Source organism: Centruroides vittatus, unplaced genomic scaffold, assembly GCF_030686945.1.
Source record: "Centruroides vittatus isolate TY-2023 unplaced genomic scaffold, ASM3068694v2 contig_371, whole genome shotgun sequence".
Lineage (NCBI taxonomy): Eukaryota > Metazoa > Arthropoda > Arachnida > Scorpiones > Buthidae > Centruroides > Centruroides vittatus.
Genome location: NW_027122194.1, coordinates 608036 through 634106, shown reverse-complemented (window position 1 = coordinate 634106; position 26071 = coordinate 608036). Strand labels below are relative to the sequence as shown.

General features: G+C 29.3%; 1 protein-coding gene across 2 annotated transcripts; it reads right to left on the bottom strand.

The window, feature by feature from the left end:
• Positions 1-1189: 1189 nt before the first annotated feature.
• On the bottom strand, positions 1190-24910 carry LOC136975375 (2-phosphoxylose phosphatase 1). 2 transcript variants are annotated; one of them, XM_067270415.1, is made up of 3 exons: positions 24823-24910; positions 6857-7024; positions 1190-3020 (listed from the first exon to the last, which is right to left on the bottom strand). In XM_067270415.1, exons 1-3 carry the CDS (start codon positions 24851-24853, stop codon positions 1750-1752), a joined length of 1470 nt encoding a protein of 489 aa, XP_067126516.1. In that variant the 5' UTR covers positions 24854-24910; the 3' UTR covers positions 1190-1749. The 2 variants fall into 2 exon arrangements, with proteins under 2 accessions (XP_067126516.1, XP_067126515.1); XM_067270414.1 differs by lacking the exon at positions 24823-24910 and adding an exon at positions 17639-17777.
• Between the last annotated feature and the right edge of the window lie 1161 nt (positions 24911-26071).

The window sequence follows — 26071 nt, the reverse complement described above, 5'->3', positions numbered from 1 at the left end:
GCAATTTAGAATGTTAACAATATTAACTTACGGAAGACATTTTCTAAAAATATTTTATTAATTAAAAATTTTTAGTAGTAGAAAATTAAACTAAATTAGTGATCAGTTTTAGAAATAAGCATATAAGTAAGTAATCGGTACAAAGATTCAAAATTCTTAAATTCTTGCAATTTCTGATATTACCACAATAGGAACTTTTAATTGTGCAGAGTGAAGTGGTTAAGTAACCAAAAAAGTAAACAAAGATTAAGTTAATTGACATCACAAGAACAAATAATACTCTTAAGAAATATATCACTTCTATGTATGATAACGTTTCATCAGAATTATCTCCTTTGCAGTCTTTTGTGAGATATTTGCTTTGTAAGATCTAAATTTTGAGATTCAAATTGTTACTAAATTGTCATTCTTTACTATTTTCTATTTAAAAGACATTTTATGACTAGCTTTACAACTCTTTTGTAAGTGTTTAATAATGTTATTAATTAAATATTTAAATTAATAATTTGAAGTCTGATATTTCGTAATTCACACGTAAAATTATTACATTTTACGAACGGCATACGACGTAAAACCGACGAAACAAAGCAATAATTTACATGATATGAAATTTGGAATATGCTATTTCTAAATCACAACATAACATTATATACACATTTATACATCAACGAATATGAAGAAAGTATCCGAGAGCATGCTGATATATTTGCCATCTACAATCACAATCACAGTTGGCTCGGTAGAGAGCTTTTCCATTTGAAGATTCGTTAACCTCTGGACCATTCATTTACTGTCAAATTTCTTATCGGCTTTGTCTGGGGTAGACTAATTTGAACTACTAACTGCAGTATGTATCAAGCATTTTGGAAGTTGTGGCAAAATATTTGCCGATAGTTAAATTATTAGCCAAAAACTTGTAAATTTGACCGTTATCAGTATCGATATCAAATTTTCGCCAATATATATATGGGAGAGGATGAGAATTTATGAAGAATTGCAAAAAACTTGCAAAAAATCTTCCAATAATGTGAATTACTAGTTTATTTCTCTAACTATTTCCATAGTTACATTAGTTTAGTGTTTATCTGTATTCATTCTAATTTATCTCCAAAATCTTCAACAAATCTGTAAAAACATAAAATATATTAAAAACATTTAAACCTAAATTTATTAGGTTAGAATGATTATTATGTTTGTAGATTTGTTGTTGATTTTTGGAACCAGATGAATTTGAGATTTTCTTTGGCATTTAAATGCCAATATTGGATATGATGTTTAGTGGAATCATTTGTTCGTATCAATTAAACTTTTAAAATAAAACGTAACATATATTTTATCGCATTTTGACTTTGCATATAGAATTTAAAGGAAATGATGTTAATCCAAATCCAAATCCAAATCCACATTCCTACTTATCAGTTTAACAATTATCATGTGACAATCTCAACATTTCTCTCTGACCTCCAATTTCTCTCAATCTCCCTTAAAAGGTCCAACTTATATTTTGACATTTTCACTATTCGATCTCTTAGATATATTTTAATTTTCCTGCATTCTGTTTCACTTCATCCAATATATTATTATTATTATTATTTACTGTATATATTTATTTTTACCTCAATCTGAAGCTCAGCAATATTTGTACATTAATTTTCTAAAACTTGTTTGTATATTTACATAAAAATTACTGTACAAATCAAAAGGTCTATTCAATTAATTATTAATAATTCTTTGAAATAATTTATAAAACTATACACCACTGGATGTGCTTTTCTCGTTTGAATATTGTGTTGTCGTTAATGGAAAGTCACAAGCAACTTCGTAAGACGACGTATTCATTACTTTAAAAAAATCACTGTGAATGAACTTGGTAAATCTGTCAAATGAACACAAATGATCCTGTTTGGATTTTGATTTCTTTGTTTTAAAATGCGATTTGCAAAAGGGAAGATGCTTTGTAACGTCTTTTCCATTATATAAGATTCTCAAATTATAAGATTTTGAATTTGAGATGGTCGAACTATATAATTCAAAAATAATTCTTGATGCATAGGATGGAATTACGCCATCGTTAAATCCTAAACAAGATGCAACCGGCGACAGAGTAATGTCGTGGCCAGAATATAATATAAACCGAACTGCATTTGGTTTCTCGTTAATTAAATTTTGCATGTTTTGGTGTACGTTATAAAGAAAACCATGCATTTTCAATAGCGAATTCCTCTTGTGAATTCCATCTCCGGCAAGTTGTTTTCTCTCCCAGTCGAGAAATGCCATTAAATTCCGAACGTGATCGATCGTTACGCAGATATGAGTGTTTGGAATGCAAGGAAGTTGCGAATTATGACATATATATCCCATCAGACTGTCAAACATTGCAGTTGCAGACGTAATATCTTGTTGATTAAGATTAGATTTGACAATAGGATTTAACTGTTGAAGTAAATGAAGTACGGCAGGATGAGAATTAATCAGTTTCCTCTGCTTCTTTTCAATTATTCTACGCTGAAAATCCAAGATGGGACATTTACAAAATAGTTCCTTTAAACAAAATCTTGTATCAAAAGACGGTATTATTTTGATTTGAGAAAAATCAAATTTCGGCAAAAACCCAAACAGAAAAGCAACAGCACTTTGAAATGTTCTAGCATATACAGTGCTATAAACTTTTATGTTATTGTAAGTAAAATCTTTAGTCAGTAACTTCCAGTAAGTATTGTAAACTTGGCTTAGAATGTTTCCAAGCCACAAATGTTGCATTGCTCCTAATAAAGTTAACTGAGATGGATTGCACAGTTTTGGGTGAGGAAAGAGATTAAAGGCCGAAAAAGGATCTTCCTTTGGCAATCTCTGAACTGATTTAATGTATGACATATACTTGTTCAGAAGAGAATGGTTTAATTCTTTACTTACACCGCAGTTAATGTACGACTGATTACGTATTTGCCTTAATGGTGCTCTGTCTCCGTGACGTATGAGAACCACCACCAATTCTAAAGAATAATTTCCTGGCATTTTACCTAAAATAAAAAGATATATAATTATTGATTTAATGAAATTAGGATTGAAAGTCTAAGAAATATATATAGTATCAATAATTAATAAAAAATGAAATTAACTGTTTTAATTGAAAAATCAGTTCATACCAATCACATAATTATTGAATTTATATTGGTATTGATTTACATGTATGTTGTAATATTATTTCAAAATTAATGTGGCCATTTTATCAGTAGTTTTGGAAGTTAAAAGCCAATTCTTCTGTACATATTGAACTTTATTACTTCAGATCTCCTAAATATCTTTATAAAAATTATATATAGATTAATATCCTTCAAGTATATTTTGAAGCATCTTACATCAACTCAGCATTAATTTTATTTAATGAAGAATTGAATTCATTTTAAAAAAAATTATGAAAATATTACTTATATATTAAATATAAAAGCAATGTAAAGATATTTATTTTAACAATTTAAAAGTATAGTGATGATTTATAAGTATAATAAGGATAAATATTAGATAAGATTTGGCAAAAATTTTATTAAAGAAGGAATTTTTTAAAACATGTAAATGTTATACAATAAATCTGGACTTTAAATTAATGTTTTGAAAATTTCTGAGAGTTATGTAAAGTTTTGTGACAATAAAATAATAATGAATATTTTCAATATCCAGAAATCTTTGTGGTACCATGCATTATATTATTATAGTTGGCAAGTTACAAAAGACAGTATACATTTCTGTATACTGCATGTTCATAAAATTTTTTTAACTCAATTTCTGTAATAATAAATATAGCAGTATAATTTCAGTTCCATAAAACTTCTGTATAGAACTGATCATAATAAATTACTGAATTCACACTACTGTGTCCACATTCTTGTTTTCCATGTTGTTGGAGAAAATACCCTACTAACTTGGACTTTCATAAGCTCAGACAACTTCACCCACTATTAATCTGAGTTAGTGGAAGTTTAGACAGTGGACCTTCGTTATAGCACTGCTCACTATACTGCACACTCGGTTATAGCGCGGGCGATGTTCGTGACGCAATAAGCTCAAACATGTTTATACAGGTCCATGTGGCATTAGTGAGTAGTGCATTTTATTGTTACTGCGTGTTGAATAATTGTGTATGTATTGAGTTCCTGCATGTATTTTGAATAGTGTTTAATTATTGTATGCATGATGAGTAAAAGAAAAGCTTACAGTGTGAAAGAAAAGCTTGACATTATTGCTAAAGTAAAGAGGTGAACCCTGTTACATCGCGCCACTCGGTATAACGCAGTTCACCTTATAACGCAGGTGTTGTTTCTTGCCTGACATGCACATTATATCGGGGGTCCACTGTATATATAAATTGGATTATGTCATAAAAAAGCGTTGTGATTGGTCACAGATTAACTGTCAAAGTTATCAGATAGTTTGGAAAATACAGTGCTTCCCAGGCTCTTTTGGCTGGGGTGTGCCTCCTAGCTGATTCTATTAGCCATCTGGCTAGTTAAATCTGGTGGTCAAAATAATAATTCTTAAAATTTGTAAAGATGTCATTCCCATGTATGAAAACAATGTTAAAATGAACATCAAATACTTTGTCTCTAAAGCAGAGAAAGAGTGCAAAAATCTAATTCAAAAATACTCTTAAGCAGAAACAAAAGTCAATACAAAATAAGGACAGTTGTGACATCTGTAGATCACTATAACAGACATAAAAAAACACACTGTCAATTACATACAAGGAAATATGAACATGCTACTATATTGAAAAGCTTTTCAATAGCTATCAATAGTTAATATTAAAAATGTGTACAAAGGTTAGAAATCATAAATCATCAAGTGTAAAAAAAGTATATGATGTTATGTAACTGGTAAATACATTCAGTCCTCAACTTACAACCACCATTACTTATGATGACCAAAACTAGAATAATAATAAATATTTTTTTAGTCCAAATAACTGATCCCACTCTCTAATGTCTACAATTATTAATGTAAAATATCAGTTATTACTATAATTGGTTATAAACATACACAAAACTGGTATACTTATGTTTCACTATCATTTGGATTTGCATCACATCAAAAAGCAATAGATTTTTGCAGAGCTGCTCAGTCCGGATAATCATTCTAATTTTAATTTTATAATACAGTTAAAGGGAATTAATAATAAACAAAATAAATGAAAGGGAATTAAGAAGAAAGTAAAATAAATTCCCTACAAAGAATAATATATGGTTTGGTTTCTTTGAATGTGATTAACTACCTACATTTCTGTGAGTCTTTGTTAATAAAAATACCAATTAATTAAAATAATAAATGTTGTTTGAAGTTCAATATACCTAAACAGCATTGCTTTGTTGTATTACAGTCCATAACTGATTAATATATTGTTTTAATTAATCATAAGTCAGGTACTACTTGCAGTTTGCTATTAACCATATACTACTGTTTGACTTGTTAATACTGAACATAATATGTTTCTGGAAAACAGATTTGATGTGTAAATAGAATTTCACATTTAATAGACTATGCTTTCAAGTTAAGCTAGAAAATAACATTCTTTAAAATTATTATTATTATTTATTTTTATATTATTTTAAGAAAAAACTAATAAGCATGATAGTGAAGACATCAAATAAAAAATAGAATCATCAATTACAGAAACTTTGCCTATATGATTAATTTACCTCTACATAATCTCTTTCAAATGCACTCCACTATAAATATGTATATATTATTTATAAATATATGAAATAAAAACTATTTATGTTACAAAATATAAACAATGTTTCATGTTATGCAAACTATCTCAGAGAGAAAATGGAATATGACATTATAATGAGAAGTATATTATATATTATATGGAGCCAAAATGTAGGGAATATAAAAAAAAAGTGAAAAAACTAGCTAATTGTAATTGAAATTACTGGCAAGATTATGTAGATCATTATTCATACACAAAATAAAAACTTAAAGTAGAGGATATCCATGAAATAGAAACCATAGAATATGAGGGAGAAAAAAACCTATTAAATTCTGGAAATTGATTCTCTATATATATATATACATACACATTGTGTGTGTGTGTGTGTTTGTAGAGAAAGAAGGATCATATTTACAAATAACATAATTTTATGTTATTAGGCAACATTCTTTGGTTCATTCAGCTACTTCTTCATTCAACCTGGTTAGTAAAAATTTATGGACAGAACACTGAAATAGTTTGGTGGATTTTGTTGTTTTTAACAAAATATCAAGTGTGTTGTGTGAGATTAATATGTTATTGTTAAAGAATATTGTATAATTTGTAGAAAAAGATTTGTAACTATCTTAACTGCAAGTTATTTTCTCAAAGAAATTTTTATATATAAAAAATTAAAAAATGAATGAGTTTTATACATGTTAATTTAAAAAATTATTTTTATAGTTTCCCTGTGATTGCTTATTTGCTTCCATTTTCATGAAAATGTTAAGTCTAGGATGGTATGGACCACAATCTCAGTGTCACATGTCCTGTATACTTAGCTCTCATTTCTCTGTGTAGTATTGCATGTCAGTTGCCTTATTATTTGCCCACCTGCCTCTAAATAGAATCAGTACAAAGAGCAACAGGTCACATCATTCATTGTCTTTATGTAGGCTTTACTTGTCTTTGTACTATACTGTTCACAGTGTGCAGAGTCATTGGCATTTACAGCAAGTGCACTTTAAGATTATACAAATAATTTTTGTAAAGTTTAATTTGTAATCTAAAGAATACAATCTTTTAATATTTTAATACCTTAACAAAATTTTTAAATATTGATCACCAAATAAAATAAAAATAAAAAAGAAAATCTAAAAAGGAACTAACCTTCATGACCCAAAGATATGTCTTCAGGAGGATTGCAATATTTTAAAGCTTTTACCATCTTGTAACTGTTTGGTGGTGGTAAATCATTATGACGATGATGAAGAAGCATAGTATGAGATGTTCTTCTTAATCGAATTTTAGTATGACCATTTCTTCCCATTAACGTTACTGTTTAAAAACAATAGTTATTGTTATTATATGGTTAAAAATAAATATTTTATCTTCAGTCAATTATAAATTTCAATTTGTTTTATAAATATTTGAGAATATATAAAAATTCTGACTCCATGTTATATATTAACAACATTAAATAACCAGACTTTTTAAAGAAATCAAAACTTTTTGTTTTTCTTTAGATTTTATTGCTTAAATTTTAAAAATAAATATTTAAATCTTAACTAAAAATTATTTAAATACAAAAATTATCAAATTTTAGTTCATAATTATTTATTATTTTGAATTTTACTTATATAATTGGAACTATAAAATTTTTTCTGTGCATTTGTGATGTAATCTTTTTTATGGAGAAATAAGTTCCAGGTGTTTTTAAGAGAGATCATTATATTAAAAGCATTAAGAAAACTCTCTTTCATTTATTTAATGGCTTTCTTATTGTACTTCTATCAATATTAAATTAGAAGAACTTGTTACAAACTTATTATTAGTATTTTCTTTTGAAATTTATATACAATATGATCATTTTTATTCATTTGAAACTGGAATTGTCATTTTAATATGATTAAGCAACAAGTCTAATTACCATATTGATTTAATTTTTTTGTATGTATTACATCAAAGAAATGAAATCAATCTTGATTTTATCAGAGCTCTGGAGTTGGAGACAGAAGCAAATTTGTTGCTAGAGGAGTTAGAGTTGGTAAAACAGACCAGCTTGTTATTTTATGTACTTTATGTTAAGCTTTTAATAGGAGCATTAACCTCCTATCTTATATTATAGGAGCCTCCTGTAATTCAGAAATTTATATTCAAATACATTGTGTTAGCTAATTCTGTTTAATGTCAAAAGACACACACAAAACAGCACAGAGAATTTGGGTTAAATCTAACATTTTTGAATACTTTACTATACCCATGAATAGAAAATATTTTGTAAGTTAATATGTGGTTGTTGTTGATTATGATGATGATAGTAGTAAAAATGAAAAACTCTGAAAAAAGATAAGTACTTTTAGTTTGGATAGAAATGCCTAATGATTCACTTAAAAAATGTCATTTTAAGTTAATGTAATCAAATTATAGTAAACCACTAACCTGGACCAATAGTGGGTGAAGGTTGTCCAAGTTATTTTCTCTAACATGGAAAATGAGAACAGAGATATACAGCTCAGTAATTTATTTTGATCAGATCTATAAAAAATTTTTACTGAGCTAAAATTATACTGCTGAATTTATTATTACAGGAAGTGAGCCAAAAGATAGCGAGGTTGAGGCTGAAGTTTTCAACATGAAAACATGTACGTCGGCATTCAGCACCACTTTCCTGTAAGCCTAGAAGTTTAGCAATGGCATTTGGAAAGTCAGTGGAATCATGCTCAACATTCCAAAGGCCATTGCCAAACTTATAGGCTTACAGGAAAGTGGTGCTGAACGTCCAATGTACACGTTTTTGCATTGAAAGCTTTGGCCTCAAGCTCATTAATTTCACAACAGTAAGTATATAGCAATATACAGTTTTTAGTAACTTTTTGACTGCAATAATATAATGTATAGTATTGCAAAGACTACCAGATATTGAAAATACTTGTTAATTATAATTTTTCTATCATCAATAAATTTTAAATTATGTAAAAAAATTTTTCTAAGTTATGCAAAATCCATGTTAGCAGGGTTTACTGTATATTTTACATTATTACTTAGAGACAGGAGTTGGACTTTGTAAAATTCTATCATAAGCTTGGTTTATTAACTCCACAGCCATGGATTTTATATCACTTTAATAACTAATGTGCAGTGAGCAAAGCAAGCAAACTTCCTTGGCAGTGATGACAGAAACTCAAATTGACAAATCATCGAAATGTAACTTGCAAAGTAATGACCTGACTGATTTGTATGAAATTTTGAACATTAATAGAAGCAATAAAATGGCATATCATGAAAGACGCCAAATTTTAAAATTCAACTTAAAACAGGAGATATCAGGGTCAAAGGTTACCCCACATTAAGTCAATGGAAATTTTCCATTGTAAAAATGTAAACGAGTGCACACTACCTGACATATGAAATAAGGCAAAGCTCTTGCCAAATTTCTTCAAATACTGATCTTTTTCCATTTTTCTCAAAAATTTAACTATACATAACCTATATACTAAACTTAACCTATATACATTAACATATTATATCTCACACAATGTTTATTATGTAAGTTAAGAAAGTTTCAGAACAAAGGTAAAAATTTGCTGCTTATGCAGAGTGACAAGTTACTTTAATTTAGCATCTCCCAATGATCTAACGTGAGTTCACAAGCCATTGCTGCATTTCAGTCAAGAATGAGATTCTCCTAGTCCTATTTTATTAACCATCCCATAAAAGGTACTGATTTATAAATCATGTCTTTACAAATTAAAAACAGCATTAAATAAAGTATTTTCTCATGGTTTTTAATAATATTTCAGTCTTATAGCCAGAAACAAATCATTGGAGGGTTAGATTTATAAATAAGAGACAAGCTGAAAAAATTATCAAACTTATATTTTTTCAAGTACTAGGCTTATTAGCTAATGTCCATATGTAAAAAAGTACAGTAACCTAAGTTTACATGATAAAAGCAAAAGCATATATTAAATATATTGTATACAAGCATTATTGATTAAGCTGAGGGACTTAGTCACATCATAGCCTCCTGTAGCTATGGCTTTGTATTCTTTTTTATCTGTTACTCTTAACAAAATATTTAAAACTTAAGGAATTCCCTTCTCACAGCCTTTAATATTCTCTAAATAAGACTTTCCTTTGAAAGATCTGTAATAACATTCTTTTTATTCTTTTTTAAGCTTAAAATAAATATATTTACCCTAATATAATCATTTTTACTGAAACTATTTTATTTCCTTTATTAAACCCATTTTTCAAATAAAGCCCAGAGAATCAAGATACTGCATAAAAAGCATAGGAAATACATTGAAGTACTACACTATACAAGATAATGCAGTTTACAATGAACTAAAATTCTCTCTCTTCAAATTGTCTAGAATTGGATAGCACTTTCTATTCCAAGGTTCAAGGAACATTTTTGAAATAAAATTATAAATATTTTCAGATATTGACTGTGGGAAAGTTGTGATCAAGTTCATAAGAGAACTTATCAGCTGAAGAGTAATTAGGAAAACTCAAATTGGAGATGGTGAGTATGAACAAGAGGATAATGACAGTGAAGATCCTGATTCTGATGTTTACATTGAAATAATGATGAATGATGATGTAACTGAATCAGATTAACTATAAAAAGTAATTATTTCAAATGTTATAGCTATAATCCATAAATGCAGTCAATAATAGATACTAAATTGATTGCATATTAAATCTAAATATCTTACAACCAAAAACAATATTTATTATGTGGCCTAAGAGTTTTCAAAATTTCTTTGTTTTTCTTTTACTCTTCTTGCCCTGTGGACACTACAAATACTCTTTTTTTAGGTCCATTATGGGTTTGGTCAGCCCCATAATGGGACAGCTGGGTGGTGTACAACAGGGATCAACATATCTGGGACAGACTACCACTTAAAAAATTCTTAAAATTTTTTGACTACCTAAATTCAATTCCAGGACACCAGAGCAGTAGACCTGACACCTTAACTACCTCAGTCATCTTATTGGCTTCAAAATTTGTTCAAAACTTTCATAAATGTATCATCATCGTCATCATCAATTAGAACAATCATCATGTAACAATTACAATTTCACAAACTTTAAGAATTTAATATATAAACTTAATTTAATTTTTAAAGTTTTATGAAATAATTGTGAAATTTTAAAATTCTTGAATTAAAAACGCTCTATTGAATAAAATATTTTTTTAAAAAGCTTTATATTATACAACATATACAGTAGAATCTCATTTAAATGGATTATGGAATAACAGATTTATTGGAATAAAGGTTTTTTTTTCCAGGTCCTGCCAAATCAATGTAATTTTACCTCTTTTTAGTGGGTCTGTTACTCAGAATAACAGATTTTTTCTACCCTAAATCTATTGTAAACTTCATATTTTTTCAATGTTTAGTTAATATTTAGGTGTTTCTGAAAATTTGCAGAGTTTGATGATGCACTTGTTACATTTGGATTATGTACAATTGATGAATTGTAGAAAGAGAGTCAGCTAGCTGATATGATTGAGGAAGAGTCACCTAGTGAACACTCATTGGTCCAAGTGTAGTACCGAAATTTAGTGATGCTATCAAGTATTTCCAAGTTGTGAAGACCTTCCTAACTGAGTTGCAGCATAAACAAACAAGCTATACTGTACTGTACATGACATACTAATATCAAGCAATGTTGTATTTAATAGACAGAAAAGCAACTTCGAGAGAAACCTAGACGGCCGAGGTTTTTTTCTTGAAATTGTGAAGTCAATCAAACTACTAATGAGCATATGTAATTTTCCTCTTTTTATTCTTATAGTATGTACAATTTTGTCAGCTTTGTTGTACACTAAGGCCTTATTGTACACACATATGGCATAATATACATATATGTTACAAACAGAGAGATCTCAAGAAATTGAATAATAATAGTATTTCTTAGGAGTTAAAAAACGAAAATTTTTTGAACAACATATTTTCCTGGGTGTGTAGGAAATCCATTGTTCACGATGTAACAGATTCTCAGAGCAATGGATAATTTTTGGCAGCCCAAGCAATCTGTTAAAATGAGATTCTTCTGTAATATAAAGTTTTTTTTAAAAAGATTCAAGGAACATTTTTGAAATATTTATTGATCTATTTATTGAACATATTATTAATAATTTGCAAAATATTAATCAATTAACTTAGTTCAAGTCAGATAATTCAGTTCTCTACTTTTGCACATTCATACTCGAAGATGTTGAACTAAAATTATTTTTTTAGATATTGCTTTAGGAGTTTATGTAAAAATCATTAATTCTTTGAAAATATATTGGAAAGCATTATGTGTTAAGTTTAATCTTTAATAATAGATTTATATTAACAAAAATTAATTGGAGATTCCAAAAAATATAATTTATAAAAATTTCAATAATAGATAAGATATATATAGGAAAAAATATATAGTATAGATCAATACAAGAGCATAAAGATATTTTTGAAAATAAAATACTTAAAAATATTCTAAGAAAAAATTAATGTAGATTGATATTGTTAAAAATTCTTTGAATTATTAGAAAATTGATTCTCAAATTTTTCTGATTCCTGGCTCCCTTAATCTGTTGCTATTTGGCAGCAGTTCCCCTATATATGTCTATTTTGCAGAGTGGGTAAGCCCAACTCTATAAAATGCATATAATACAATTATTTTCATGTGACTCGCACATTAATTACAGATTTCAACTTGTAAAATTAACCACAAAACAGGAATAAAATTATCTGTAAGAATCTGTTTCTCTATCTTTCTTCACTTTTTCCTCTATTATGAAGAAAAGAACATAATTTAGTTCTGAAAAAGAAAGAAAGAAAGATAACTACACAAAGAAAGACCTGAAAATGCAGTAATATTTAAATTTTTAAATGTTTTTGGTCATTTTCATCAACCTTCTTCAGGATAAAAATGGTGATCAAATGACAGTTTTCATTTGACTTGAACAGAATATAAACATATTTCTTACAAATATAATTTAAAGCATTGGTATAATTAGAAGACATCTCAACATTCAGCAATTTATTAATGATATAAACTCAAACCCATATGGCTTGACAATTAAATTAGAGCAAGAAAGCACATTTATGCACATTTTCTGGACATTGCACTCAAGCTGAAAGGAGGAATCACCATCAACATTTATAGGAAGCATCTTATAACCCACTATTTATCCCTTGAGCTTCCCATGATCCAATTAACTACAAGATGGCAGCGTTTAGGGATATTATTAAAAGAATCCACAGGTGTCGTCAAACTGTCCAAAAGAGAGAACATGAGTGGGAGTACATCAAAACACTTGGTCACAAATTTGATTTTAAACCATGCATCGTTAAAATTATGATCAAGAGATACAGGCCAAATATGGAGGATGTACAGAAAAAAGACATACAAGCTAAGTATAAATCATTGAATGTGTGAAACCCTCCAGTACATATACAAGGAAATAGGAGCAGCTATGATAATAAGATTATATTCAGAAGAAACTTTACCATCTATAAAATACCATGAAATGATAAGGAACCTATTGACCCTCTATATATCCCAGGAATTTAAAAGATACTGATAAAGAAGAGTAAAGTTATGCATGTTTTATGCTATATCAAAGCCACCAAGAGATGATCATTGAGTACAAAGTTAAGAGAGCACAAAGACAACATTCAGAAGGCTAAACCAATCTCTGCCCTAGCAGCATATATAATTTCCAACCCTAATTCTGTTGGAGTCAAATGGGACTAAACTAGAATAATCCAGAAAGTGCAGAGTATGCAGCACATTAAATATACAGAAGCATTGCACATTTATAAATTAATATCCATAGGACAATCCATTCATTACAAAGACTAACATTGGCAGCTTGGAAAATGTTCCTAGATCTAGACTTTAAATGATCCTTAGATAAAAGTACAGAAACATACAGAGGTGTTACCACACATATATCTACCTATTTCACAATTTTGTATATACTGTATTTTTAATTTTATTTTTATTTTTATTGTTTTTGGTATTTATTCCACATTTTTTGTTATCTGTTTAGTTCATTTGTGCATTTTTAGATAATTTAGTTGTTTCATATTCAGTTATGCATATTTTGATTTTTCACTTGTTGCATATTTATTTTAAAAGTCAAGCATTCTCTCATTTTGAACTTTTTATTCTAGAATAGTAATTTTTAAATTATATTCATCAGAAATACATTTATGTTCTGTTCATGTTGAATGAAAACTGACATTTGATCGTCATTTTTATCCTTACAAAAATTGATGAAAACAACTAAAAACATTCAAAATTAAAAACATTACTGCATTTTAAGTTTCTTTTGTGATCTGGTTATTTAATGCGAGTGCAATATCCAAAGAAGAAAAACAAAGACTTATATTTATTTAAAAACTTCTAACGAGACCTCAAGATACACAGTTTAGGCAGGCTTAAAAAATACATAGCATGAATGTCAGTCTATAACTAATTATTAAAATAATGGCTAGTCTGCCTGTGCCACCCAATTAGATTTGGCAGCACCTCTGGGTGTCATGGTAAACAGTTTGGAAACCACTGCATTAGACTAATTTGAATGGTTTTATTTATTTAGAATTCTGCTTGATTTAGTGGAAAATCAATAAAAAAAATAATTAAATTTTGTTTCCTTAATTTACTCTGATTATTATTTTAAAAACATAACAATAAAATAAATGTTAACCATTACAAGAAACACTATATTAATTTATTCTAAATAGACAAAGTATTTAAATATTCTAAAAGAACTATATGATTTGCATGATTAATTACACAATAATAGATTATACAACATTACTTTATTCAAAGCCAACTAAATATAAAAAGTAAATCTAAACATTGTCAAAGTTCATTGGCTCATCTGACACGTCTAAGCATTTACTTTTGGATATAAGCCAACAAGCTCAAACTTTTGGATATTCTTTTAGTATCTCATTAGCTACAAACTTTTTGCTGCTTATGAAGGATTTTGTGAGGTGAATATCTATTATGGCAGTATCTGGTTGTTACAAATAAAAGAATTTTATATATCTTTTTCAAAGAATAAGCAACTTTTTCATGATTATTTCCACAGATTAATTCTTAAATCCATTATAAAAGAATGAATAAATTGTAAGACATTCTGAGATCCAATGGTCTCAGTAAATTAGATCTCAAAGCAATGCAGACAGTGTACGTAGGAAAGTTTTATAAAAACATTAATTACAATGACACTTTTTACAATTTGAGTAACTAATCAATACTGTATTGAAAATGTAAATATTTTCATTGTAAATACTATTAGTGCTAATACATACGGATTATTTATCCAGCTTTAGTAGTATACTATATTTTGAATATTTATTAAAATTAACTTTTGAAATATGTTATTTTAATTCAACTATTACAAAACTGATATTATAAATATAAAATTTTATTCCTAGTTAATTTCAGTATATTCGAAACTACTTTAAAAAATGTTTTAATTTTCATTTACTTTATGCTCTACAACAATGAAGAAAGGAAATGAAAGACAATTTATATATTATTTATATTGAATTAAGATTTAAAACATTTGACAGACATATATTTTTTTCCAATATTTAACATTTAAAAAAATTAAATTTATTCATTAAAATTATATATTTGACTGACAATAATCTATATTCAATTAGAGAAATTAAATACTTTTTAGAAATACAAATATAAAATATGTTCTGGGAAAAGTTTATAAATTAAATGTTCTTATGAATGTTAATTGGCATAAATATATCGTAGATGATATTCTTTAATCTACATAAAAGATTATCATCAGAGCATTTGAAAGCCTTTTACTAGACTTTATTTTTTTAATATTTATCTTATTCAAAGTTTTAAACACTCAGCTTATGAGATATCTCATTTTTATGAAGTACTGTATAATTTATATTATAATTGTGATTTAGGTTATTAGACTTTTTCTTTAAATTCCAAAGAAATGTCTAATGAATAATATAAAAAGCCAAATAACTTCCTTATTCTTCAATCAGTTCACAGTAGGCAAGACAAAACATTTAAAAAATCAACTGACAAAGTCATATAAATTCTCTGAATATGATTTCAGTCAGTTTCATTTTACTTTTTGCACATTTGTCAACACCTTGTTTGACTTATTTCTCTTTCTATTTTTGAAAATACAAAACTTCAATTATAAAATGTTACACTTGGTACAGTACATTTTATACATAAGAATACATTCAATAACAAATAAATTACATTAACTTTTATTACTGTCAACTAATGAATTATTTCATGTAATTACAAATGTATATTTTATAAAATATATATTTCAACTATTTGAGTCATTATGGTACTTGACTAAATTTTGTTCTAATAATTAGTTCTAATTACTGTAATTACTGAACTAATAATTAATAGCATAATATATATTTTGTTGATATATATGATTATTTAATAAGTGTTGAGTGAAAAATTGATATTCTTAGAAATAATAAAATGCATAATAAATATAAAACATTGCTTTATTGAAACATTACAGATACAAAAATTCCAAATGTTTTTGAACTTATAAATCTATTTTTGCAAGATAATGCAATCTAAAAAAAAAAATGCCAACAATCTGATTAATCATTGTGATCAGCAACTCAATATCTAAAGACTTGAAAAAATAAAAATAAATTACAAATGAAAATACTTGCTTTGATAAAAAACAGTGTTTTATATTTATTTTGTTTTCAAAAAAACTTTTTATTTATAATGCATTTACAGTTTGTGTCATTAATGCAAAATAAACAATAGTAATTTCCATCTAGAATTAAAACATTTTTTTTTTAATAAGAAATTTTTCAGTCAGTCATCGTGCTCCTAAATGGAAATAATAAATGCAAAGTAATTGAATTAATACAAAATACTTGGCAAAAGACGATCCAAATTAGCACTTTCATAACGTGTGGTTTTCAAAGTTATCAATCCACGGACCACTTAGAGTCGCAGACGAAATGCAAACTACCTACGTTCTCATCCACTTACTCCATAAATATTGCCTTAGATATAATAAACAAAAATTTTGGCACACAATCTATCTGGCAATTTAACATAAGATATGTGTGAAAATGTTCTTTTCTCTGGCTAAACAGCAGAGAATTGTATTTTGGAAAAATGATGAAGTGTCAGTCTATGGACCACCCAGTGCACGTTTACAGACTGAGAACCACTATTTTAGACATTATTCTTTAAAAAAGTTTCTAGAAGAAATCCTTTTTTAAAATAGAATACATATCTCGCAATCATATTAAGAACAAGTAAACGGCAAAGCCATTCTTGGGACGATACTATGCCTCGGAGAGCGCAAGCAAGGCATGCGCAAATCTCGCACTCATGCCCATTTGTAGAAAGTCTTGGCATTTCGTATTTTATTTCAACCCAGTTCTCAGTCTCCCGATTACTTACAAGTCTAGTTTATTTTACGTGCGCACGATTTGGGCACCAAATACTCCGTGCCAAATTGCAACTCCGAACACGTACTCCTTCGTACCTCTAAGGCATGCAGCCGTCGACAGAAACGTGATTTTAGAGATGAGACTATGTCTCGTCAAAAACAAAATTTAAATTTTTATACCAATTACAAGTCTTTTGGTACAAGTTACTTTTAGGTAATTTATATACATATAAATTAAGTAAACAAATTATTTAAAAGTAACTTCCAATTTTTCTTTTCTTTATAAACTTTCAAAGTTTCTTCCATTCTATATGTACTATATAATTCTCATATATTTGTAAATTTATAAGGAGTTTCCATTAATAAAATGATTAAAATCACGAAGTGGTATTAATATTTACTTATAAATACGAATCGAGAACCTAATAGAAGTTGTTTACACTGCAAACTTATGAAAATGGGAAATACTGTATAATATTTATAATGAAATTACAGATTACCGGTGCATATCATTCCGACAATCCAAACTACAAGAAGCGAGCCAAAGAGAATTTTGTGACGGGATATCAACTTCATGATAACGGAAGGATTATCGGTCATCTTCCTCTTCTCATCCAAACAAACACGTAAAATTGACAAATCAACGGGGAAGAAATCACAGTATCAGTCTTCGTGCGACAGCTTGCGCCCTCTTCGGGAATATTTTCAAACTAAATATATATTAATATTAAATCTCTCTTATCCGTAATTAAACCTGAGGGAATATTTTCAAGTTTTTACATTTTTTTAATGAGTATTATCTGTAAAAATAATTATGATCGTGTACTTAATTCATTAATTAATTTTATTACGTTAATTTCTGATTTCAAATTTCACACATAAATAAAATTAAGGTAACGTATCAGTAAATGCGTGGCACAAATATCAGTTAATCGAGATATATACCGTATTTTACGGACTATAAGACGCTACAGACTATAAGACGCACCTTAAATTTTATAGGTTTTTTTTTTTTAAAAAAATTGCTTAAGACGCTACGGACTATAAGACGCGCCTGAATTTTGGAGGCAATTTTTCGAAGAAAAAAGTGCGTCTTATAGTCCGTAAAATACGGTATATATATTTTTTATCAGTCGTAACACATTTGGAATGGGTGTTCATATTCTTAAAATAATCTTAAAATACAAAACTAATACGTCTCGGTTAACTTCGTTTTGGGCACCCTACGTAATCTTTAATATTTAACAAGTTGATAATGACGATGGTTTACCGATGACGTCAATGTAGCATATAAGAAACAATGTTAATGAATGTTGTATTATGTTGAATTGTATTCGCGTTTTCTCGAAAAACACACCGAAAAGTTCTAAAAAAAATAAAATAAAATAATTTCTCGTATTTTTACTATACGAAGTCATTTGCTTATATATACATATATATAAATTTTGAGTGCGCCACTGACTTACAATCAAAATAACATCTTGTAAATTAAACACAAAAGTTTTAAAAATTCCAAAATTTTCTCTTATAAGAGAAAATTTTGGAATCACGTAAAACTGGAAAAAATTATAGAATCAGTCATCTTAAATAATTTGCTCCATCTCGAGCTATTATGGCAGCCGTAATTCTTTCGGGCATAGATTTCACCAGTGAGAAAGCAATATTCCTTATCAATAGTTTTCCAACTTTCCCAAACAGGTTTTTTTATTTATTTATTTGTAACTTTTTCGCCCTGTGGGCACTAAGAGGGCTTTTTATAACAAGCCCATTATGGGTTCGGCTAGGCCCACAATGGGGCGGCCGGGTGGTGTGGGACGGGGACCGATATATCCGGACGGATCACCCCCCCCGAAATATTCCTGGGGATATTTTCGACCCGTCCGGATTCGATCCTGGATCCCGGGTCCCCCCAGGGCGGCAGGTTACTAACCTTGACCGCTCGGCCATCCGGCCGCAAATTTCCCAAACAGCTGTCAAGATAAGTGATTTGCAGCAGAGAACTTTGTCCCGGAACAATTTCTTTAATCCCCAGCACATGTTTTCTATTGGATTGAGCTCTGGACTATTTGGTGGCTAGTCCATCATGTTGCAGCGGCATAACTAAGAGGGTCGAAGATAGTCATATGTCTCGGCGCGATCTTGAAGCTGTAAAATATTTTTGTAATTAACGTTGAATCAGGGGCACCAGGTATGCGGTTTGCCTCTGGAGCCAAAACTGCTCGGTTCTGTTCTGTTGATGTGCTGTTACGAAGAAATTTTAACAGTTCGAGCCTTGTGAAAAGATGAATTATCATCTTGGAAAATGAAATCACTACTAAAAGTAATTTCAATAGATGGAATAAAAAGGTTCTCTAAAACTTCAACGTATATCGGGGCATTCACTGTTGATGTAATAATGGCTAATTCTCCTGGTCTTTCACCTGGCATGCAACCCCAAATAATAACTGAAGTAGGAAAGTTTGTTGCTTCCTTCCTTATAAGCTTCATTAAAATACCGCCAGACAAAAGTTCTATCATATTCAAGAACAATACAAATTTGTGATTCATCACTGAGTAATCACTTTTACCCAAAGTACTGTACACGATTGCTTTGCTTTGGCCCATTGTAACCTGTTTTCTTGTTATGTTTTAGTGTTAATGTCGGTTATCGTTTTGCTTTTGTATATGAAAATCTCATTTCTTTCAAACAATTTCTCAGTGTTCTGTTACAGACACTAGCACTCACTTCAATCCACTTCTTATTAATCTCTGTTGTACATTTTCTATTTATAAGATACATTTCTATTATTTTCTTTTATCCTGACACGCTCTGATATTTTTTGTGGTTGACTAGTAGGTTTTCCGTTTAATATTCCCGGTTTGTTTATACTTGCACTAAATTTTACATACAATTGACTTTTTTTTTTTTTTTTTTTTTTTTTTTTTTTTAACTCTTTCCGCCCTGTGGGCACTAAGAGGGCCTCTTTTAGTAGGCCCATTATGGGTTCGGCCAGGCCCACAATGGGGCGACCGGGTGGTGAGGGACGGGGCCCGACATATCCGAACGGACCACCCCCCGAAAAATTCCTGGGGATTATTCGACCCGTTCGGATTCGATCCCGGGTCCCCCAGAGCGGTAGGCTGCCACCTTTACCACTCGGCCATGACTTTGAACAGCCGACATGTTTTACAACAGTCCTTGCTGAATTGCCTTCTTTAAGGAGTTTTACAATTCTTTCCATTGTTTCAATGCAAATATTTCATCATTCCAAAAACGATTTCATCATACATGCAAAGTGAAATAAATACTGAATGTGATGATTTCATTATACGAAATATGTTAACATTATGATAAATTTCTGATAAAATTCTTTATGATTTACAAATGCAAAACAGGATAGATAATAAAGATTAAAAGAATAAAGAATGATTTAATTTCGTCATTATCAATGAAATTGTATATTGTTGCAATAGGCCCCGCAGCTAGAGTCGGCCAAGTGACTCAGCTATCTCTAGAAAATTTTGATCCACACCTGTCTATTGTTCTAAATGACGAAATTCTGTTTATATATTTATCTAAAAAATATAAATAATGAATTTTTAACGTTTAAATTTCGAATATTTCTGTACGGTCGAGCGTATATTACTTAACAGTATTAAATTATATTCCAAAAATTTTCCGGAAAAGGGCCTCAGACCTTCTCTCTCCGAGGTATGTGACCCAGAGACCCTGGAAGTCTAAACCAGAATTTGCTGGAGCCATTCTTACTATAGTCGTTCCAGCTACACTCTCATGTAACAATAACTTAATTATTGCATATTGAAATTGCATATTAGATCTAAAGGTAGTTTCCCAGGAGAAGTTCCTGAAATTCTCATAGGAGTGCCACAGAATTCCAGAAAAAAAATCATCTAAATGTGTTAATTTGTTTCTCTATTTTTTAATATTATCTGTATATCTTTTTTTACGTAAGAATAAATGCAGATTTACAACATAACTTTTTGTTTATATACACATAAGAGCATCTTTGATTACAAGCTGGGTCTTTGATATGCCAGCCAAAACTTGTGCTCGCCTCTAGCTTAAAAATGGTCATGAATTATTGATGGGTGTTGACTGTGATATAATAATGCGTTGTTTAGAAGTTTATACTATACGTGGTACGATCCAAAAGTTCGGAGACTGCAGTAATCTATGACGACAAAAGCATGTATTTGAAGTTACAGCGTGTGAAATGGATTCTACCAAACCACCTCTACGTGTTCAGATTAATTTCACCCATGTCATGTGATTAAACCGCGAGCGCTGCTGTTTTGTTCCAGAGATAGTTACTTTTGTTCTGCGACGTAATAAAAGTGGAGTTTCAAGAACAACCTCCAACATTTCGACTTCGCCATGGTAGAATCACCGTACACCTTTCTTAGCAATTTTAAAGTCCCCGTAGATGTTTTACCTAAACGCTGACAAAATTTAATGTTGGAGGTTGTTCTTGAAACTCCACTTTTATTACGTCGCGGAACAAAGGTAACTATCTCCGGAAAAAAACAGCAGCGCTCGCGGTTTAATCACATGACATGGGTAAAATTAACCTGAACACGTAGAGGTGGTTTGGTAGAATCCATTCCACACGCTGTAACTTCAAATACATGCTTTTGTCGTCATAGATTACTGCAGTCCCCGAACTTTTGGATCGTACCACGTATTTTAGCATTATGTGTTATACGTTTTACGTAATTATAAATCATAAAACATCTCATGTTGATTTATGGAATGTCTACAAGAGATCTTTATATCCCATTATATGAATCTAGTGAATGAGTAGCTCATTGTTTAAGGAAAAACAAGTTTAAAAATATAGAGAATAATCAGAATAAAAATTAAACTTTTTATCGGACTAAATAAAAAAGCAAAATTAACTTTGTTAAGCTTTATATCTTTCGTATAAAACGCCATATTATCAAAGAATAGTTTGTAAAACTGTTTGTACTGTACGTCATTGATTACATAATTTACTTATTATTAATGCGGTATAATCAGTAAGATGCATATCTTACTGATTATTTATCGAAGGCGTATTACAAAAAAACAAATGATAATATTGATTTATTTAAAGATATTTTAGATAATAATAACTAATTTTAGAACTTCAATGGAAAGAAATATTGTGTTATTTTTATTTAATTCAGAAAATTTCCAGTTTTCTGATTTTTTTAAAGAAATGGAATGAAAAAATGGGTAGTTCTTATGGTTTTAATGTTTTAGATAATGTGAATTAACTGTAAAAATTCATAGACTTGTATCATGGTTGATGCAATGGTTTTATCTGTAATCAGATCAGCCGGGCTATTAGGCTTGGCTGGTTCTCCTGTAATAGTGAAAGAGCATCCATGAAGCCAAAAACATCGCAATTATTCATTTCATCGCATTTCTTAGTATTAAGAAGGAATGAAAAAAACCTTTATCTTTGTAAAATTTTATAATTTGAAAAATTTAATATAATTTTTAACGATAAAAACAGTAAGAGGCCTATGAATTAGGACAACTGATTCCACTAACTGACATCCTGACAACTGACCACCAGAAAATTTTCACTTGAAGTCTCAATTGCTCATTTACAGTTTTTGTGTGTTTTTGCTTAATTAGTTTTATACTGTAGAATGTTGAAATTTTTTAAAGTTAGTTACTAAAAAATTTCAAATGTGGGGTAAAATAATTTAATTGAAAAAGATTTTTCAATTAAATTAAACCTGGTAAAACTGGGTTTTAAAAATGCATTCATTTATTCCACAACAAAAATGAATGAATACATTTTTAAATATGGTATAAAATTACTTTTAAAAATTTGTGATATTTACTTGATATTCGATAATATTAGCACGAACGTAACGCTGAATAAGACTCGATCAAATCATAGCTCATTGATATTTGTTGTGCTTCCACGTTTTTTGTATGCTCCGTGTTAAGATGTTAGAATTTTGTGTTAAGATACCGAAGTATTTTGCAAATAGTTTGTTATTTGTTCTACTGCAATCGAAATTGTACTGTACTGTACATGTGGTCGTCATTTTACTTTATTGGTTGGAATGCCACCATCCCTACAGTTACTTTTACCACTTAACTGTAATATTCCAATCCTGTGTTCAGATGAGGTTGGTGATCAGCTTTTGTGTCGTGAAACGCTCTAAATTATTGTATTCAATTGATTCTTGTTCTTATATTCGTGTGTAACAAAATAATAAAGTATAATAAACGTACTTGAGTGCAACAAACAAATTTTCCTAACACCTCCTATTTAAATTTTCTGAAAACTTTTATTTACTTTTGTCATTCAGGAATACCAAAAATAATAATCCACTTCATGGGCGTCCGCAGAAAATTTTTCAGGGAAAAACAAAACTTGGAGACAAATAATTACATCAATAAATTTTAATTTAATCATTTAATTTTTGGATTTTTTTTAATGAGAAGATTATAGAATACAGTATTTGCACCAGTTCAAAAAAACAAAGAGTTCCATAGTCGAGGGTGTAAGGTTATATATCTCAATCACTTCTGTGGTTATAGTTTGTGGAATTTTTATTCGATCCCAGGGGAGGGAAAGTGCCCCGTTTGCCCCTCTGTGGACGCCTGGTTAACTAGAATCCAAAATTGCAAATAAATTTGAAAACTATCGTTGATTCGTATTTTATTTGTTTTTGTGTCAAAACTACTCAATATACGCCTAAAGAGAATCAAGTGTTATAAAATATTGTTAAAAAAATAGCAACTGAAACCTCAACTAAAAATTTTTGGGCGGTCAGTTGTTGGTACTGGAGGCCAAGACTTCTTTCAACTTTTGAGAAACCCTAACTTTAATAAGCAGCTAGAGGCTAGTTTTATATCAGGTCATATTAAATTTTTTTAATAAATAAAACTATTAATTTTAAAATAATTTGTAAACGGATATCATACAGTTGTTATTTAATACGATTATTGTTTAACGCTGTTAACATTAAGCGCTTTATATTGAAAAAACAGCGAATAACTAAGACATAATCATCTCTTTCATAATGTTTAATTGGATTAAATGTAAATTATGTAAATTGTTTATGATAAAACTATGATACTGTTTTATAAAGGAAATATATCTAATACAGTATATATCATTATATTTTGACAGATAAACATTTTTTCTGTTGTATTCATAGGCCTATATTCAATTATATACGGGTTATCAAACTAAACTTTTATATTTCTGGTGTTTTAAGAGAAATTAAAATTATAATTACAGTTTTAAAATAATTTATAAAAAATATAATCTAATCGTTAATACTTTTTTACAATCTAAATCAAGTTTTCTTTTGTATTGAAAAATTGATTTAGATCAGAAAAAAATTAATTAAAGTTCGATCCAGATTTTGAATGATTTGTTTTACTTTTAGCGCTATTGAAGGTAGAGGCTTTTTATAACAAATTATCAAAGTAATTTTACGATCATCAGTCTGGTATCTACCAGCATTCATTGAAAAGTGAGGTTCATGGGCTAACCGCGTAGTTTCCCGAGTTTCTTCACGTATCTAACACCTAAATAGGAGCCAGTTTAGTACCGAATGTTTTCCTGGGAGGTAGGCTATTCCTTTTGTTTTGAAGTTTATCTATGCTAGAGTAACCTAAAATCAAATTTTTAGAATCTAAAAGTTCAGTCTAATGATAATATTCTGTTACCGTAACTGAAAATAAAATTTGTCTTCTCCATGAGTTGTCTTCATCGTAACTTACTGATGATATAGTAGGTAGTCTTGTATCGTCAGAGAGACATATCAGAGACTAAAAAGACTCTCTCACATCTCGATCGGTATACGATATAGGCTATACAATACTCTGTATATCACAGATCATTTTTCATGTAACAGATGGATGAACTCAACTGAGAAGAAACAGAATATTCTGGGTTTTTCTAGTTTTCTGTGTTTGTCGTTGCCTTCTTCAAATGATCAATTAAACTTATTCTATCGCAACTGATTGCTAAATAAATGCAGAAAATAATCCGTTTTTTTCGATATTTTAATAATCAATCTATTAAGAAAATATACATGTGAGAAAATAATTATAATTTTCTATAATTAAAAATAATTTCCTTTAGGGGAATTAAACTGAACAAACCTGCGGATCATAAACCACGTAATGATATTACATGATTTACGATCAGGATGTTTGGTGGATCAATTTCCAAACGACAAAGTTTAAATGGTTCGGCTTTGGCGCATGTATTACGATTTTTGTTTCGTCTCCAGTCAAACGACAAAAATTGCACGAAAATCTCTTAGTGTGAACCGAGCTTTAATCTACTGTTTTGTATTGCTCTATAAGTTTACATGTACTGTAGTCTATACAGGGTGGGCCAGCGAAAACGAAACGGCAGAGTGTTCGTGTTCGTCCAAGCAAAGCGCTCGGACAGGTCGATTTTACTCTCGAGGGGACATCTTTTGCAATAAAGTTTTTGCGATTTTGAATACAACAGACAACAAAAAATTTTAAAAACTCATTTATTTTGTATTAACTAAAAAAGCATTTATTTCGAAAAAAATGATTGTTTAGTTAATATTCAGAATCGCAAAAACTTTATTGCAAAAGATGTCCCCTCGAGAGTAAAATCGACCTGTCCGAGCGCTTTGCTTGGACGAACACGAACACTCTGCCGTTTCGTTTTCGCTGGCCCACCCTGTATATAAAAATAAAGTATGACAAACTATATTGTACTTATTTATGTAAATTTATTTCAAATTGGTTATTGTATTTTAAGAACAAACTGTTCAAAAGTTTAAAATGTTCTATAGCTTTTAATAGAAATTTGTTTTATTTTTAAATAGATTCGATAAAATAACTTTTCTGCAATATTAACTTTTAACGATTTTCAATTTTTTCGATCTACTTTTACATTTATTTTTAGTTCATTGACTGACTGTGTTGTATT